At 40.0% G+C, this 18,251-nt stretch overlaps 1 protein-coding gene across 1 annotated transcript in view; it reads left to right on the top strand.

Moving 5' to 3' along the window:
• The window catches only part of LOC121291515 (glutamate receptor ionotropic, kainate 3), a 558,849-nt gene that overhangs the window by 222,780 nt on the left and 317,818 nt on the right, over positions 1 to 18,251 (top strand). Inside the window, exons 6-8 of the mRNA XM_041212818.1 lie at positions 9,865 to 10,038; positions 13,033 to 13,176; positions 16,743 to 16,850. Coding sequence (XP_041068752.1) covers positions 9,865 to 10,038; positions 13,033 to 13,176; positions 16,743 to 16,850 — 426 coding nt within the window. The remainder of the gene's footprint in view (positions 1 to 9,864; positions 10,039 to 13,032; positions 13,177 to 16,742; positions 16,851 to 18,251) is intronic.

Consider the following 18,251-nt stretch of genomic DNA (forward strand, 5'->3'; position numbering starts at 1 on the left):
TATGTTGAAATGTAACATCCATGTCTATCAGAATTGCTCACTTTTTAGCTAATTTAATATGTAGTCAGTTGATTTCTTAGTTACTTTCAATATTAAGGATGCATGTGGTTCAACTCTTATCCTTCACTTCACTAGACTATTTTAGATACAAAACTGGACACAGTTTGTAGGAGTCACAACAAACAGTTAAACACAGCGTGCTACTTGCAGTTAATTTATCCAACTCACAGTGCCAAATAAATTACAACATTCTTCAATTCTGTTTCCTTCGCGTAAGAGGGAGAGATGCAGAAAGGGGATGATATAAAGATAGGAAAAAATGTAGCAGATTAACTTACTAAACTATGGTTTCCAATTATTTAGCAACTTCTCTAGTTTGCTTGCCTCAGTCCATTAAGGTTTTGAAAGCCCAGGCAGAGGAATGTAGCTGTGACAATAGCAATTACAACTGCTGAAAAATTAAAATAAGAGCAGAGACGGAACACCCCAATAGTATGTCAATTAGTTAGGGTAGTGGGTAGTTGTACAGACTGCTGTAGGGTGTTGGATATCGTTGGTAGGTCTTAATGAAGTCTTCGTATCCTTAAGTAGGTTAATTCTATGTATTAATGACAAGAACAATGTACATATATATAGTAAAGGATTCAAGCTAGGAGCTGTCTCCATGCTTGCTTGTGCACACTAGACTGACCTCTAGATGCGAGTCATGTTTTCTCTTACATCACTGTGTGGGCAGTAATGTACTCAGTCCCATGTTAACCCTGCTTGTGCCAGATCCTTATACTACACTTCCCCCAAGTCTTTACCAATGTATTTCAAGTTATTCTAATTTATCCCATATATTTAAATTATTATTACTAACCCATCTCCCCACCTTCAAGATTCTGAGTTCATAGGTTCAGGCAGTCTGGACCCCTTATAGCTCTTCCATATCTTTCACACTATTGTTGGAGGAGTAGTAGGTTCTGTCGTTGCAGGTAAACTCTGCTGATTTGGAGGTTTAGGCATCTAGATATCTTTTCATTTCCTTTTTCCATTCCTTAGTATTGAACTGCTCTTTGTCAATTTGGCAGTTTGTGATAGGTAGTTGTTGATTTATCCCATTTTTTTTCCAGAGTGACGAACGCGGTGCTCATTTCCATAGTGTCTTTTCCTCTTTCGTTGTGCATTCTTTCGTTGTGCAGCTTGCCACGACGCATATGGAAGTTCACGTTTCAACAATAAAACCTTCATTCCTACTCATTTCACAATTTTAGCCAAATTTTTGTTGACTTTCTTTTTATCCAGTTGTTTTTCGAGCTTATGTGTCTTTTCATTCAGCTCAACAACACATCTGGTAAGTTGAGTTATTTTTGTTTGAGTTACCTGTGAAACTCTCGTATAACTTTAACAACTTCACCTGGGCATTCAGCTCTTTTTTGGAAACTTTCTTCCTTGGTCACTGACTTCTCCTTAGAGTCTTTCAGTTCATTTGTCAGATCTTCAATCTGTTCCATAGAATTCACTTTTTCTGCTTTTAAAGTTTTGATTTGATCTTTCATTCTGCGTATCTCATCCTTCATGTGTTTTAGATTGCACTGAAGTTTAAGAAGTTCATCAGTTTTGGTTGTTAATGCTACTTTTAAGCAATTGTTCTGATTCATCAACAATTCCTTCTCCAGCTCCCAGCATTTTGCACAAGACTTACTACAGACTTCTGATTCTTGATGCTCATCAAGTTTTTAATTGAAGATCCATTTTTGTTGAATTTGTTTCTACAAGTTCATCATTTAAACATTTCAAATCCTCTTTCAAGTGTTCTGCTTCCTATAAGCGACATTCCAGTGTTCTCATTAGTTCTTGTTCTTCCTCATCAAATGCATCTTTCATATGTGAAAGTTGATTTTCGACATTGATCAGTAATTCCTTGGCAGCGTATAATTTCTATCTGCCATTATTCAAGCTCATATTCTGTAATTGTGCTTCTGCTAATTGTTTTTGAGGTTCCTTATACTTTTTGTGAGAACTTCTACTTTCTCTTGCCATTCTAGGTTCTTTATTTTCATCTCTTCATATATCTCCTTGGAAATGTAATTTTTTTCCCTAGTTTTCTTCCAAATGTCCAACCATCTCGTACTTCTGTGACACCTCAATAATGTTTTTGTTTAATATCTTGAACAGTTTAGTTCACTGATGACTTTAGTGTCGCATGCCTTTCCAAGGATATCCACTCAGCTTGAATCTTGAGTTTCAAATCTTTAGTTCAGTTCTGGTATATGTTCCAACTTTATTTCATTTATGTTTTGCAGCATTTATTTACTTTGGCTTTCATTATATAGATTTCCTTCACTCACAGCCAAGTACTCATTCTGCACTGTCACCTGCTGTTGTTGTTCAGGTAATGTTTCGGGGCTGCCGAAAATATATATATTTTAGAGATTTCCGGCAGGGTCCCTACCTTCCTGACACCCTTGTGTGGTTTACTCAAGTATTGTCTTTTTCCCTTTTGGTGCTTTACTTGGTGGGGGTGGGGGGGGGGGGGGGGGTTCTCTGTCCCTCTTATTAAGCTCTGTGCACACCACAACTTGAAGAATAAGATATTTGTCAAAGGCTTTCAATATTTCATTGAAGCTGGTTGAGATTAATCAATACATTGCATTAGGATTACTTCATCAGCAAGTTCACCAAACCAGTATAAAAAGGTAGTAATCTGGACTTTTTCTGACTTTCTATTAGACCTGATGTGCTCTGGTAGTTTAAAAATTCTCTTCTCCAGGGTGCTCAATTTTCCATTAGATTTGGCCCTTGGATAAGTCCAAACTGATCCAAACTGGATTTTTAATCTTTGGTTAAAAATTTAAAGTGTATGTGCTGAAATCCAAGATGGCCCTGCTGTTTGTTTGAAGACAAAGTGTTTACCTGTGCTTGCTAGGTTTGGAGGGCTACCATTGCGATGGCACTCGTGCTCGGCCCTCAAAAAATTTTAAAACAATAGCTACTTGGATTGACTAGCTGAAGACTTCTCCAACTCAGCGCTATTCTTTAAGGTCGCTAAAAATAGACGCATAGAAAATAGGAGCAGGAGTAGGCCATTTGGCCCTTCAAGCTACTCTGCCATTCAGAATGATCATGGCTGATCCTCTATCTTAACGCCATACTCCTACTCTTTCCCCATACCCCTTGACACCTTTTATAGAGTCCAGAAATCTATCTATTTCCTTCTTAAATATATTCAGTGACTTGGCCTTCAAAGCCTTCTGTGGTAGAGAATTCCACAGCTTCACCACCCTCTGAGTGAAGAAATTTCTCCTCATCTCAGTCCTAAATATGAACATATGAAATAGGAGCGAAAGTAGGTTTTGAAAAAAAAGGAGCAAAAGTAGTCCTCGAAAACGTTTCGAATCCATGTGACTCTTCAGAGTGTGCGCTGAAGAAGAGTCATATGGACTCAAAGTGTTAACTCTGTCTTTCTCTCCACAGACGTTGTCAGACCTGCTGAGTTTTTCCAGCATTCTTTATTTTTGTTTCAGGAACCTATCTACCTCTGTCTTAAAAATATTCAGTGACCCTGCTTCCATCACCTTCTGGGGCAGAGTTCCAAAGTCGCACAACCTTCAGAGAGAAAAAAATTCTCCTCATCTCAGACCTATAAGGGCATGCCCTAATTTTAAAACAGTGCTTCCTAGTTTTGGGCTCATCTACAAGAGGAAACATCCTTTCCACGTTCACCTTGTCAACTTCATTCAGGATTTTATATACTTCAATCAAGTCACCCCTCACTCTTCTAAACTCCAGTGGAAACAAGCCCAGCCTGTCCAACTTATCCTCATAACACAAGCTGGTCATCCCATCTATCAACTAATAAACTCCACTGAATCACCTCCAATTTACATTCTTCCTTAAATAAGGAGACCAAAACTGCACACAGTATTTGAGATATGGTCTCACCAATACCCTGTATAACTGAAGCAAAACATCCTTACTTTATGTTCGTAATAAAGGATAGCATTCCGTTAGCCGTCTTGATTACATGCTGTACCTGCACACTAAATTTTTGTGACTCATGCACGAGAAAACCTAGATTCTTCTGCAGCTGTAATGGTCTACCTTGTATCTTGAGACAATGATCCTTTGTCCTAGACCCCCTTCAGCAAGGGAAAACATCATCCCTGGATTCAGTCTGTCCTGCCCTGTCCGAATTTTATGTTTCTATGAAATTCCCTCTTATTCTTCTAAACTCCAGTAAGTACAGGCCTAGATATGTAATCTTTTTTCATACAACAATCCTGCCATCCCAGGAATCAGTCTGGTGAACCTTCAGTGCACCCCCTCTATTGCAAGTATATTCTTTCTTAGGTAAGGTGTCCTTTATTAGGTAAGGAAAGCATCAAGTCCTGAACTTTGCTGATCTTCAAGGCAGATTCTTTAGTCACAGTTCTTCCAAATTAGTTAAGTATTTTGTTTGTCTTTCGGAATGAGCTTGGATGCCATGTGTTCAGGCACCGACTCAGCAATTTTTTTTTCTGACAAAGTGTTTAAACCACAGTTTCTGACCAATGAGCTATTTAAAAACCTCTAAGGACTTGCTGTATCATGTAATTTAAAAGTTTAAGCTCACCCCTGCTAGATCTGCTGACTCCACATTCTGGGAATTGAAGCTCATTTTTCAAGAGAACCTATGGAGTCTTCTGTTGCAGTGAGGAATTTTAAATTTCTGCCTTCAGCTTCCAAGCCTTTCTTTGGAGCTTTTCCCTGGTGATTTGTCTGCTACTTGAGTTTTTCTTCAGGTCAGAATGCTTCTTTGAATTTTTCTTTAGTCTTCAGGATTTTAGTTTTTCTTCGCATTTTTGCCAGGTTTTGGCTTTTTCCATTCACTGTCACCATGTTGTAGAGTGTTGGATACCATTCAGTAGGTCTTAATGAAGTCTTTGTAGTCTTATGTAGGTTAACTGTATGTATTTATTAACTACAAGAATTATGTACATATTCAGGGGTATGTGACTTTTTGAAAGGACAAGCAGGAAGGAAAGGGTGGTGGGTAGCTTTGTTAGTATGAGATGGAATAAGTATGAAGCAAGAAAGGATCGTGGATCGGAAGATGTAGAATCCATATGGGTGGAAGTAAGAAATAACAAATGGAAGAAGACACTGGTGCTATAGGCCCCTTGACAGTAGCTATACTGCAGGACATAGAATAAATCAGGAGATAATGTGGGCATGAAAAATGCAGTACATTACTCATGGGTGACTTTAATCTTCATGTAGATTGGGAAAATCAAATTTGCAAAGGTAGACACGAGCAAGAATTCATTAAAATTCTTAGAACAATATGTTGTGACTCCAACCAGGGATCAGGCTATTTTGGATCTGGTAATGTGTAGTGAGGCAAGTTTAAAAAATGATCTCAGAGTAAAGGATCCCCTAGGAAACAGTGACTATAATATGGTAGAATTTAGCATTCGATTTGAGAGTGAGCAACTTGGGTCGGAAACAACTGTGCTAAACTTAAATAAAGATAATTGGAATGAGGGCAGAGTGGACTGGGAAAACAAGTTGATGAACAATGGCAGACAGTTAAGAAAATAGTTCAGGTCTGTCAACAAAGATATGCCTGTTGAAGAAGAAGGATTCAAGAAAGGGGATAAACCAACAACGGTTAACCAAGGAAGTTAAGGACAGTATCAAATTGAAAGAAAAAACATACAATGTGGCAAAGGTTAGTGGTAAGCCAGAGGATTGGGAAAGTTTTAAAAAGCAACAAAAGATGACCAAAAAAAAGCGAGAAAATAAACTTTGAGGGTAAACTAGCAAATAATGTAAAAACAGACAGCTTCTTTAAATATATAACAAGGAAGAAAAAGGCCAAAGTGAACATAGGCCCCTTGGAGAATGAGGCTGGGGAAATTATAATGGGGAACCAGGAAATGGCAGAGGAGTTGAATAAATACTTTGCATCAGTCTTCATGGTAGAAGATACTAAGAGCATTCCAAAAATATTAAATAATCAAGGGGCAAAAGTGGGAGGAGGAAATAAATACAATAACTATCATTAGATAAAAAGTACTAGGGAAACTAATGGGGCTAAAGGCCGATAAGTCCCCTGGACCTGATGGGTTGCACCCTAGGGTATTAAAAGGAAGTAGCTGCAGAAATAGTGGATGCACTGGTAGTACTCTTCCAAGAATCCTTAGGGCTGAATTTTGCCGTCAGCAAGCAGGGGGAGGGGCAGGGCTCGCTCGCTGACGCGGGATGACGTCAGGCAGAACCCTCAATGTCATCCCTCCCCATTTAAATTTTCAGGAAGGCAGGGGCACAGCCAAATCAGCTGTGCACCCGCCGACTTGTCAGTGGCCAATTGAGGCCATTGACAGGATAATTAAAACAATTAAAGGACCTGCCCATCCAACCTTCAGGTTGGCGGGCAGGCCAGGAGCCCCGGTGGGCTTCATAAAAAACATGAAACCTCATCCACCAGCAGAATGAGGTTTCATGTAGGGTTTAAAAAACTTTAATAAAGTTTGAGTGAAATTTATTAACATATCCCATCTCGTGTGACGAACCCCCCCCCCCATCCCGCCCACACAGGAAATGCATAGCCTTCCTGCCGGGCGTCACGCTGGGCGGGCTTTAATTGGCCCGCCCACTTAAAATGGCAGTGGGGCCCGCTTCTCCAGCGGGGATCGGCTCCTCGCCCGCTGGAGATTGGGTCGGGCCTGCCCACCCGACAGGCAGAAATTTCTGCCCTTAGATTCTGGAAGAGTCCCAGAGGATTGAAGAGCAGCTAATTTAACACCGTTACTCAAAAAGGGGAGGGAGACAAAAAACAGGTAAATATAGGCCAGTTAGCTTAGCATCTGTCATTGGGAAAATGTTAAGAGTTGACTATAAAGCATGTAATTGCAGATCATTTAGAAATACATAACCTAATCAAGCAGATTCAGCATGGCTTCATGAAGGGGAAATCATGCCTTATAAATTTATTAGAATTCTTTGACGAGGTAACTAGCAGAATAGATAAAGGGGAACCAGTAGATGTAATATATTTGGATTTCCAAAAGCATTCAATAAGGTACCACATGTAAGGCTACTTAATAAGATAAGGGCCCATGGTGTGGGGGTAGTATATTAGCACGGATAGCAGATTGGCTAACTAATAGAAGACGGAGAGTTTGGATAAGAGGGGGCATTTTCAGGATGGCAACCTATAACTAGTGGAGTGCCTCGGGGATCAGTGTTGGAGTCTCAATTATTTATAATATATATTAATGACTTGGATGAGGGAAGTGAATGTACTATTGCCAAGTTTGCGGATGACACAAAAATAGGTGGGAAGGCAAGTGGTGAGGATGTAGCAGGGGGTTATAGACAGGTTAAGTGAGTGAACAAAAAATTGGCTGTTGGAATATAATGTGGAAAAATGTGAGGCTATGCACTTCGACAGGAAGAATAGAGGAGCTGAATATTATTTAAATGGAGAAAGACTGAGGAAAGCTGCAGCAGAGGCATTTGGGAGTCCTTGTGCGTGAATCCCAAAAAGCTAATATACAAGTTCAACAGGTAATAGGGAAGGCAAATGGAATGTTGGCCTTCATTTCAAAGAGAATGGAGTTTTCTTATGAGGGGAGGTTGAATAGGTTGGGCCTTTACTCATTAGAGTTTAGAAGAATGAGAGGCGACCTTATTGAAACATATAAGATTCTTAGGGGTCTTGACAGGGTAGATGCTGAGCGGTTGTTTCCCCTTGTGGGAGTGTCTAGGACTAGAGGACATAATCTCAGAGTAAGGGGGCACCCATTTAAACGGAGATGGGGAGGAATTTCTTTTCTGAGGGTGGTCAATCTGTGGAATTCTTTACCACAGAGGACTGTAGAGCCTGGGTCGTTATGTGTATTCAAGGCTGAGATAAACAGATTTTTAATTAGTAAGGGAGTCAAGGGCTATGGGGAAACGTCAGGAAAGTGGAGTTGAGGATTATCAGATCATCCATGATCTCGTTGAATGGCGGAGCAGTCCCGATGGGCCAAACGGCTTATTTCTGCTCCTACGTCTTATGACCTTCTAGTTTAAAGTGTTCAAGCTAGGAGCTGACTCCATGCTTGCTTGTGCATGCAGCTCTGACCAATATTAGACTTAGTCCTAGGTGCAGATCGTGTATTCTATTGCATCACTGTGTGAGCGATACTGTATTTAGTGCCACTTTAACCCTACATGTGCCAGACCCTTATTGTACAGACCAGGATGTCTCCAGGCATGAGCACTGCGTGTTTGCTTGTGGGCTTCTTGGGGGGGGCGGGGGTGGGGTTCCTCATTGTCAGGCACTTATTGCCTGATTTGGGGACCTGGTATTGGGAAGTGGGTGGGTGGGGTGGGGGTGAAATGCTGAGAGCCAACTGCCTGTCCAACTGCCTCTGACTGCCTTCCCCCACTCCTTTTTCCTGTGACCTGCACCCCGCGACCCTGTCTTGCCCTCGCTCATCTGTAGTTCAGGTCCATCACTGATCTTAAGTCACTGGTGGGTGCCTGTGGTGCTGCCTGTAATGCAAAGCCGCTGGCCTCTGATTGGTTGGCAGCTCTCAGCGTTTAGGATTTCTGGCCCTGGGGTCCTTAACCCTGGGGAAGGCCCTCCACTGGCCTCTTAAATCCTTGACTGGTATTTAATATGGCAGGCAAGCCTCAAAGGAGGTGACACAGGGCTCTCACTGGCTCTCCAGCTGCTGGGTGAGGCACCCATCCCCTTTATTAATTTTTGACCTTGGTCTCAGTCAGGGTGGTATTTGGGCTAAAATTAACATTAACACTCTTCAGTTAGGGTGCAGCCAGCTAGGGGTTCTGCTTCTGATCATTATCTAGCAACCCCTGCTGGGAGTGCAAACGTGCGGATATTCACTGAGGACAGGACCTGCATTGGGCTGTGTTGTTCCTCGCTCTCCCCACTACCACCAAACAGCATAGCAACATTCAGTATCTGGTCTTGCTCATGAAAAACTTGGATACAGTACCAGAGGGAGGCCAGTGTCCATACAATTATACTGGAGAAAGGAAAGAACGCTATTAAAAAGGAAAGCGGAGGCAGAACATTGGTGGGAAAAGGGGACAGGGAATAGACCAGTGAAAACTGAAAATATAGAGCAGGCAGAAAGATTACTATATGACCCTTTATTAATTCTCTTTTACTTCTTCGTGCCTTTTAATTCTGCCACTCTGCATTTCCAGTTATTTTCTATTTTTACTTCAGAATTTCAGCATTCAGTTATTCTAAACCTGTTGAGGTGCATACATTGATCTTACGAACTCCCTACTGTCACAAACATTTGTTGACCACCTGACAGACCATTAGGGGAGTTCAAGCCTCAACTTGCTGATCAACAGAGGAATTTTGTCTGTAAATATAAGGGTTGACTGGTTTAATGTTAGAAATATTTGCTGCAAGGTCTCGCCTTCCTGGACAACAGGTCAAATGCAGCACCAATTGAAAGGAAATAAGGCAACTTATGAAAGAAAGTTCTCAGCGTTTGGCACAGTATTTGCTCCATTTTAGTTAAGCAAATGCCAATTACTTCATTTACCATGACAGTACTATTAAGAGGCACAATTAATGGTGCAGTGTTCTTATTATTAATTATAAACTGATTCAGACCTGTCTTTTATTGCAACTGAAATGTCACAGCATAGAGCAGATTCTTATAGTGGTTAAGGTTTAGCTCTGGAGGGTTTTACACGGCACACAATATTGATCGTTGCAGCTGAAAGAATGTTGAGCAGAAAAGCACTCGAGTGCATCTTTGATAGAAGGCGGCTGTGTTGGAAACAGAAGAGACAGTACAGCTATTCATGAGATTCAGCGTGTGAAATGCCTTAACATAGGACTTACTCTCTCTTTCACAGGATCTCTTCGCCCTCGACTTAGATTCCTATCGCTACTGTGGAGTAAACATGACAGGATTCCGAATTTTAAATACAGAAAACCTGCATGTAGCTTCAATCATTGAAAAGTGGTCCATGGAGCGTCTCCAAGCATCTCCTAGTGCGGATTCTGGCCTACTTGATGGAATTATGACGGTACGATAAATTTCCAAAAGATCAAGCGCATAGAGCTCAAAAGTTCATAGACAGTGATGCCAGTTTTTCTTATATGTGGTAAATAAATCAGAATCTTTTTAATATAAATTTTAAAGTCACTATCTTTTGTACAACACTTCTATTAGAATATTTAGAAACATAAGAAACAGGAACAAGGGTAGACCATATTGCCCCTCAAGCGTATTCCGCTTTTCAATACAATCATGGCTAATCTTCTCCCTCAACTTTGCTTTCCTGCCCACTGCCCATACCTCTTGATTCCCTGAGAGACCAAACATCCATCTATCCCAACCTTGAATATACTCAATAATCGACCATCCAACACCCTCTGGGATAGAGAATTCCAAAGATTCACAACTCTTTGAATGAAGAAACTTCTCCTCGTCTCTGTCCTAAATGATTGGTCCCTTATCCCGAGACTGTACCCCCATATTCTAAATCCTCAGCCAAGGGAAACAGAGTATCTACTCTGTCGAGCCCATTCACAATCTTGTTCGTTTCAATGACACCACCTATCAGTGTTCTAAACTCCTTAAATTATAGGGCCAATTTACTCAGCCTATCATAATAGGAAAATCCTTTCACCCCAAGAAGGAATTTAGTGGACTTTGCTGTAACCCCCTCTAAGATAAATATCCCTTCTTTAGTTATGGAGACCAAATCTGCACTCAGTCCTCCAGGTGCAGTCTTATCAAACCCCAAAACAATTGTAGCAACACTTCCTTGTTCTGGTACTCCAGTCCCTGTGCAATAAGGACCAATATGTCATTTGCTTTCCCAATTGCTTACTGTACCTGTGTGTTAACTTTTGTGTTCCTTGTATGAGTGCACCTAAGTCTTTGAACATCAATATTTAAACATTCCATGCCTTTTAAAAATTATTCTGCCCTTCTATTCTTATTACCTGGGTGAATCTCCTCACATTTCCTCATCTTATATGAGCATATGAATTAGGAGCAGGAGTAGGCCACTCATCCTCTCGAGCCTACTTCGCCATTCAGTAAGATCATGGTCAATCCAAGTTTAACCTCAACTTTACATTCCTACCTACCGCTGATAACCTTTCATCCCCTTGTTTAATCAATAATCTATCGACTTCTGCCTTAAAGATATTCAAAGACTCTGCCTTAGCCACCTTTTGAGTAAGAGAATTCCAAAGTCTCACAACCTTAGAGAAAATTTGTTTCCTCATCTCTATCTTAAATGGGCAATTCCTTATTTTTTTTAAAACAGTGGCTCCTAGTTCTAGATTCTCCCACAAGAGGAAAACATCCTTTCCACTTGCACCCTGTCACATTCCCTCAGTACCTAGTACTCCATCTACCACCTTATTGCCACTCACTTAACCTATATTTCTTTGCAGCCTCTTTATGTCTTTCTCAAAGCTTACATTTCCCCCTAGCTTTGTAACATTAGCAAACTTGAAAAAGTTACACTTGGTCACCCCTCCTAAGATCTCTTTTTTTGGCTTGGCATTCATTTTTGTTTGAAGTTCTTTAGGTTGCTTTCCTACACTGAAAGCACTATATAAATGCTAGTTAATATTGTTGGATTAAGAATGGCAGCCAGTTTCAAGGTATCAACTTGTTTACTCGTTCTCGAGTAGGGCTGGTAAATGTTGCATTCACTGGTATTGTAACATCTGACTGTCCATTAGCACTAACACAAATTGCTCAAATTTCAGCATGTCTAAAATGATAATATGCCAATTATAAAAGCAATATAATTAAACCATTCAAATAGGCTCAGCAACTTAGAACCGTGATATCTAATTGGCTTGTGATACATTGTCTTATGTAACAAGCTTGTAAGCTTTATTCTCATTAAAGGAAAAAGTAACACCAGAGCTTGGGACTATAAATGCTAAGCACTTTAATTCCCTGGTATAAGCAAATGGAGTGTGGATATAGAATGATGTCTGTGGATGTGCTCAGCATCTGTCTGTTTCCAGTCATTAAAAACCCTCCTGTACTGCCTCCCAAAATGGAAAGTATACATGTTTTGTATATCCCAATACCGATAAACTTACTCAACGGTGAAAGTTTGTATTCTCACTAGGCAAGTTTGAGTGCTGTATAAATAGGCATGTTAGCAATGAACTCACTGGAGTCACTAACTGGGTCAATGGTAGAATGTGCCAGTATGAATACTCGCTTACTGAATTTACTGGGTACAAGGATCAGCTTGGAACTTCTACAAGTAGAATACTGGGACTGCCAAGCACTGAACTCAAATCCTAGCCTGGACTAACACACTGAACTTTCCTTCTCAAAGTGCATTGAGTTCTTAGCCAGGTTACAAAATGCAGCAGTGCCTGTCAGAGGAATGCTCTATTGCAGACATTGGCAGACGCGTAATAAATTGCACTGTCACCAAGTCTGAAGTTGGACAACGCACACAATAGCTGTAACATTGCACAAGGAAGTCTTCATTCCCAGAATAATCCCTCACCACCCCAAACCCACCACAACTCCCTTCCAATTCAGGCGGGAAGCAAGTTGGAAAGTCATCTAAAAGCCATCAAATTCATACAATCCTACATAGTGCAAAGACCCCACTTTAAAGAAACTACTGTGCTCTGATTGAATACATTCATTTGTTCTGAAATTTTTAAAGGCAATGGAGACAACAGAGTGGCTTTATGGATTCATCTGTATAATGTAGACATAAATGTAAATGTTAAAAGCAGCACATGACAGTTGGTCACCATGGCTTCTGGTAAACATTATAAAAACACCTATTTAAATAATACAATATTTTGAATAGGACTTCTCAAAATAAAAATAGCAGAGCTGACAGGTTAATTTATGGTTTGAAGTATTGTTTTGGTGTAAAATAATATCTGGGGAGCATGCTAGAATATAAAGCCCAGCTGTCAAACAGCCAGGTGTGAGATCAGGTCTAATTTGCACTGCTGAAGCAGCACAGACATTCTGAAAAAAACAACTTAAGCAGTTTTCACATTTATTTCAGACAGATGCTGCTCTGACATACGATGCAGTTCATATTGTATCAATGTCCTATCAGCGAGCACCTCAGATGACTGTTAACTCTTTGCAGTGCCATAGACACAAGCCCTGGCGATTTGGAAGCCGCTTCATGAACTTTATTAAAGAGGTAACAACCAGGTTTGAATGCGCGGGTGTAGGTAATGTGTTCTGTTTATTTCATGCCCATTAGAATTGAGCGAAATCAACAACCTGCATTCATGAATCAATCATAATCCTTAAGTCAGCAAAAAACTCAGATATAATTATTTCAATTCAGCAATAATAATGTAAATCAAACTAAGGAGAGGATTTCAACCGACACAATCTCACCTTAATAATTGGAAAATAGTGAACAAGAAATCATGAATTCACAATGGATTTGGCCCTGTACAGTCCATTTGAGGACAAGTCAAATCCATGAGCTAAGTGTATTCTCTTGAATTTGTGATAACCAAGAGATTATGAACTGGGCTATGCAGTGGGTTGACTTACAAACAAATGAAAAAAGGGTCAAGAAAAAATGAGCTGGTCCATTGAGCCTGTCCCACTTGAGCATGGTGCAACTTTCAGCCAATCCCTCCCCCAACCCTCTTCCTTCACCATAAACATTGACTCCAGTCATGCAATCTCCTTGGAGAAGCAGCATTAAAGAGAGGAAAATTCTTTGTCAACTTAGAAAAAATTCTCCCATGAAGGCTTGAGCAGAGAACACACAGATCTTCTATACTTTAGACAGGAACCATTTCAGCTGCTTCTTGAATACTTGCTGTGATTTAATACTCACTGCAAGAACTCCTTGGCTCTCTGCAAATGGAAGTACCTTCTAGCATCTAGCCTAGTCCTATGCTCATCTGGTTTACGCTTGTTGGTATGTTGTGATGCTGATAAGGTTAAAAGTTATCTCCTTGTTATGCCACATCTATGGTGTTTGATTTACAATTGTAGTCCAATAAACACTGCGGAAATTCCATTGCAAACTCAGCCATGACCATATTTTCTCCTATAAGAACCAACCAAGATGATGGTTGAGCAATGAGTCAGCTCCAGTGTGTGATGAAGAGTTGATACAGGATAGTGCAAAGGAGATTTACTAGAATGGTACCAGGCATGAAAGGCTTCAGGTTCTTGGAGAGAGAAGAGAGACTAAAGTTGTTCTTTTTATAGCAGAAAAGGTGAAGGACAGATTTGTTCAAAGTGTTCAAAAATCATGATGGGCTGTGAAAGAAAAAAATGTTCCCAGTAGCAGAAGAGTTTGTAACCAAAAGATGTAGATTTAAGGTGATTGCCAAAATAATCAGAAATGAAACAAGGAGACATTCAAAAATGAATTGTATAAAGAATCGAAGGGTTTAAATTTGTAAGGCTGTGGGGAAAGAAAAAGGAAGGGAGGCTAATTGGATAGTTCTTTCAAAGAGGCATGATGGGCCAAATGGCCTCCTTCAGTGCTGTATGATTCAATATTTATAGAATGGCTCGTAATTCATTGGGCCCTAAGGCATTAACAATTGCCACCGTTATTGCCAGTGTGCCAATACAAATCAGATTCTTTGGATTGATAAATGTTCTGTGGGTATCGATCCAATGTGTGCTGACCAGGTTACATAGGTCACATTTGTGAATTCATGTTAAACTTGAAGCTGTTTATAGGTGAAAATTTTTGCGATAGTTGATGCAACAATGAATCAGAAATCTTACTCGGAGAAGCTGTGTGGAAAGTTGGTGTAGACAATGAGGGTATAATACTCTAACTAGCCTGTACCCAACATGGGAGTGCTCGATGCTGATACCAGGTCTAAATGTGCTCCTCTCTTCAGCACACCTATATAAGTGCTGAAATCAATGTTTTCACCCCAGTTAAATCTTTGTTAACATTCATGAGTTCATACCTGTGCAAGAACTGTGATTCTCTTGGCTTCACAGCAGCAACCCAGCAGTGTAGTGTCAGTTAATTCAGGGGAGAAGGCTTATGATAGTTCAGACAGACAGAATCCTTCCCTTTGTTTTTACACAGACACATACATAATGTTCCCTGAATGCAGGTGACCCCCAAGAACAGGTCCAGAGCAAAAAAAAGCCACAAGAAAACTTGCTGAAATCATGAATGCATTCTGCTTCATCTCACCTGATCTATTTGTTTCCAAACAGGCTGTCCATTTGTATGTTATTTTATACTATGTGTGTTCTATGTCACATCACAACAATTAATAATTTACTCAGGTTGCTGCTGCTAATGGACAAACACTGGACTGCTGTCAGAAACACCGGTGCACAGAAGCAGCTTAACCTTCTGCTCCATAGAGATGGGTTGGGAATTTTTTGGGATTTCTGTCTTTGGCTCTAAAAATCCTTTCAAATTCAGTACGGATGTTTGATGTAGATGCGAGGCCATTGAATTTCCGTCCAGGTTCTGTCAATTGTCTGCAGTAACTTTTGGAAAAATGTTGTAAAAGGTTGAGACATTTTCCATTAATCAATATTCCTAACTTTAATGGATGTAAAATTCATCAACAATGTTTATAAAGGGCCTGCTCTATAAAATTGACTTCTGGAAACCATAAAAGAGAGAATGTTTTATATGGCTTCTATATCAATGAGAAAACAATAAAATCTACAGACCATAATACTGGTACAGCTTTAAATGTTTTATGGTGAGGGGACTGCAGTACTCAATTGTAGTTTTAACATTACATCTCCTCATGCATGCCCTCTTTACCTTGCTTCTACAGGTGTAAATATGCATGAGGCAGAAGCTCATCTCAGGAGGTGAGCTTCTGAGAATACCTGTCAGAACAAAGCAACTTTAGCACCCAGCATAAATGATTAATTTGTCCGATCCATGGGCGAGTTGAGTTTTCAGCCTGCTCATACAAGCCACCAATACAGTTTTTACCTTATTGTCCTTCAGGAAAAGCCCACAACCTTAAACACAAGTTCACAATTGTAACTTTGGGTTTACACAAGTGTGCCCTTGCTTCAGTGTTGCAAAACTGCTCCAGTGCATTATAAACAGGACTGATTCAGAATGCCAACATTATTTCCACAGTTCTACAGTATAAATGGAACATTAGATACTCCCAAGCCCCTGTCAGTAATCTCAGGGAGGTGTCCCTGCACACTCATTCATCATCCTTGTATAACTGCTGTCACAGATCTGCAGGTGCATTAACAGATAGAGTCCAGCATGAACCCGAGTTTATATTTCATTACTTGTTGGCAAACTCGCAGTAACTGTGGGTTAAGAAGGTTAATGAGAGTGCTAATAAGAAGTTCTAATAATTTCCAGCTAGTGTTCTCCTCACTCCACTCATGACAAGATACACATATACTTACAAAGGCTGTGAGATAAGGAGCTTGCAATGAACTGGCGAAATGAAAGCAACATCTTTTCTTTTCTTTTCCAAATGACATCTAAGCAATAGTGTAGGTCCTCGATATACATAATCTTATTAAAGTCTGAAACAAGATACACGACTAGCACAATAGCTGTGCCTATAAATCAGTACATGGAGCCAAATGGGATTCATGGAGCGAGTTGTAGGCACTAGATAAAAAACAGCAATGATTAATTAATCATATTCCACAAGGAGACAGAATTAGGATCATTTCCTTGTGCGTGTGTAATTAAAATTTACTGTTATGGAGAGTAATGATTTATATTGCTGTATAATTACCACCGTGTATTTTTTTGTTGAGGCTCAATGGGAAGGATTAACAGGCCGGATCGTATTTAACAAAAGCACTGGGCTGCGGACTGATTTCGACTTGGATGTTGTCAGCCTCAAGGAAGAAGGCCTTGAAAAGGTCTGTATGCTTCCACTCTTCGAGAGAATAGTGTTATGATTATTTCAGCTGATATTTTTAAAATAAGGTGTAAAATTTTTTAACAGAACACACAAACATTCTCTCAATATTCTCGTATTGTTGCAACTTAAACACATACTCACATTCTATCTTGTAACTATGACTCTCACACATATTACATAACAAGTTCTGATCTAATGTGCTGTATAGTAAATGAATTACTTTTATAATGAGAAACCTCCAAAGCAAAGAACCAACAAATGCTTGTGATATATTTTAAATATTAATAATAATCATATCTATGCTGCAGCTATTGCACTGCACGTCACTTGTTCTGTAGTCTGGTTTGTCATCAAACAGCAACATTCTGATATTTAGTCGGAATCCAACTCTTGCCTTCTATACATCCCTCTTCTCTTCACCCCCCCCCCCCCCCCCCCCCCCCCCACCATTGGTGGCAGATCCTTTTGCTGCTTCTGCATAAACTATGGAACTCCCTGCCTAAACCTCTTCATCTCTAAAATGCTGTCTCAAAATCCATCCTTCTGATTATGTTTTCATTTAGTTCCTGCACTAGTTATTTGTCAGCTCCTTTACTACCTTTACGCATTTTTTTCACTCAGATCCTTTTCCCCATTTTCCTCCGCTCTTAAGACATTTGCTACATGGAAGTTGCTGTATAATTTCATCTCAATCAAGCGCTTACAAATAACAGAGGTAATATCTTCCTGTGATTTGTAGCATGGTCCCTTTATAACATCTTCAATTATCTGCACAGCTCTAAGAATGCATACGTCTGAGGCACAGTTTGAGGATTTTTGTATATGTGTATGAAGCACAAATTGAAGATAGAATGTTAATATGTGTGATCTGCAGCTGTGAGAAAGAAGATGCAAAGCAGTGTGTGTGTGTGAGTGAGTGTATGTGTGAGAGAGCATCAGAGTTATTAGTGAGTGTGATTTCATGCATGATTGCTAAATCTATGTTGGACTCTTATCAGATTAACTATTGATTTCTCTGTGAAACACAGCTCTCATAGCTCTGTAAAGATCAGCTCAGAGGGAATACTGGAGACAGTGTCATGATTAGCTACAGTGTGATTGTGTGTATGATCAGCACTGTACATTACAATGTTCTATGATATTACATAGGCTTTCTCTGTGCCATAAATATTTTTTCACCCAATGGGCCCATGCCAGGTTTGTTCTCCACACGAGTAATCTGTAGCCACATTCCTCAAACCCAATTTAAGAAGCCATCATTGTTTTGTGACATTTTTTGAGGTTACATAGGGTGAACAAATTATGGATTAGAGTCAAAAGTATGTGATTGTAAAATTAAAGCCACAGACCAGAATAGTCCCAGGTTTGAATTCAAGGGCTGGGTTTTACAGTTGCCCCC

The sequence above is a fragment of the Carcharodon carcharias genome, chromosome 19 (assembly GCF_017639515.1).
Source record: "Carcharodon carcharias isolate sCarCar2 chromosome 19, sCarCar2.pri, whole genome shotgun sequence".
NCBI classification, from domain to species: domain Eukaryota; kingdom Metazoa; phylum Chordata; class Chondrichthyes; order Lamniformes; family Lamnidae; genus Carcharodon; species Carcharodon carcharias.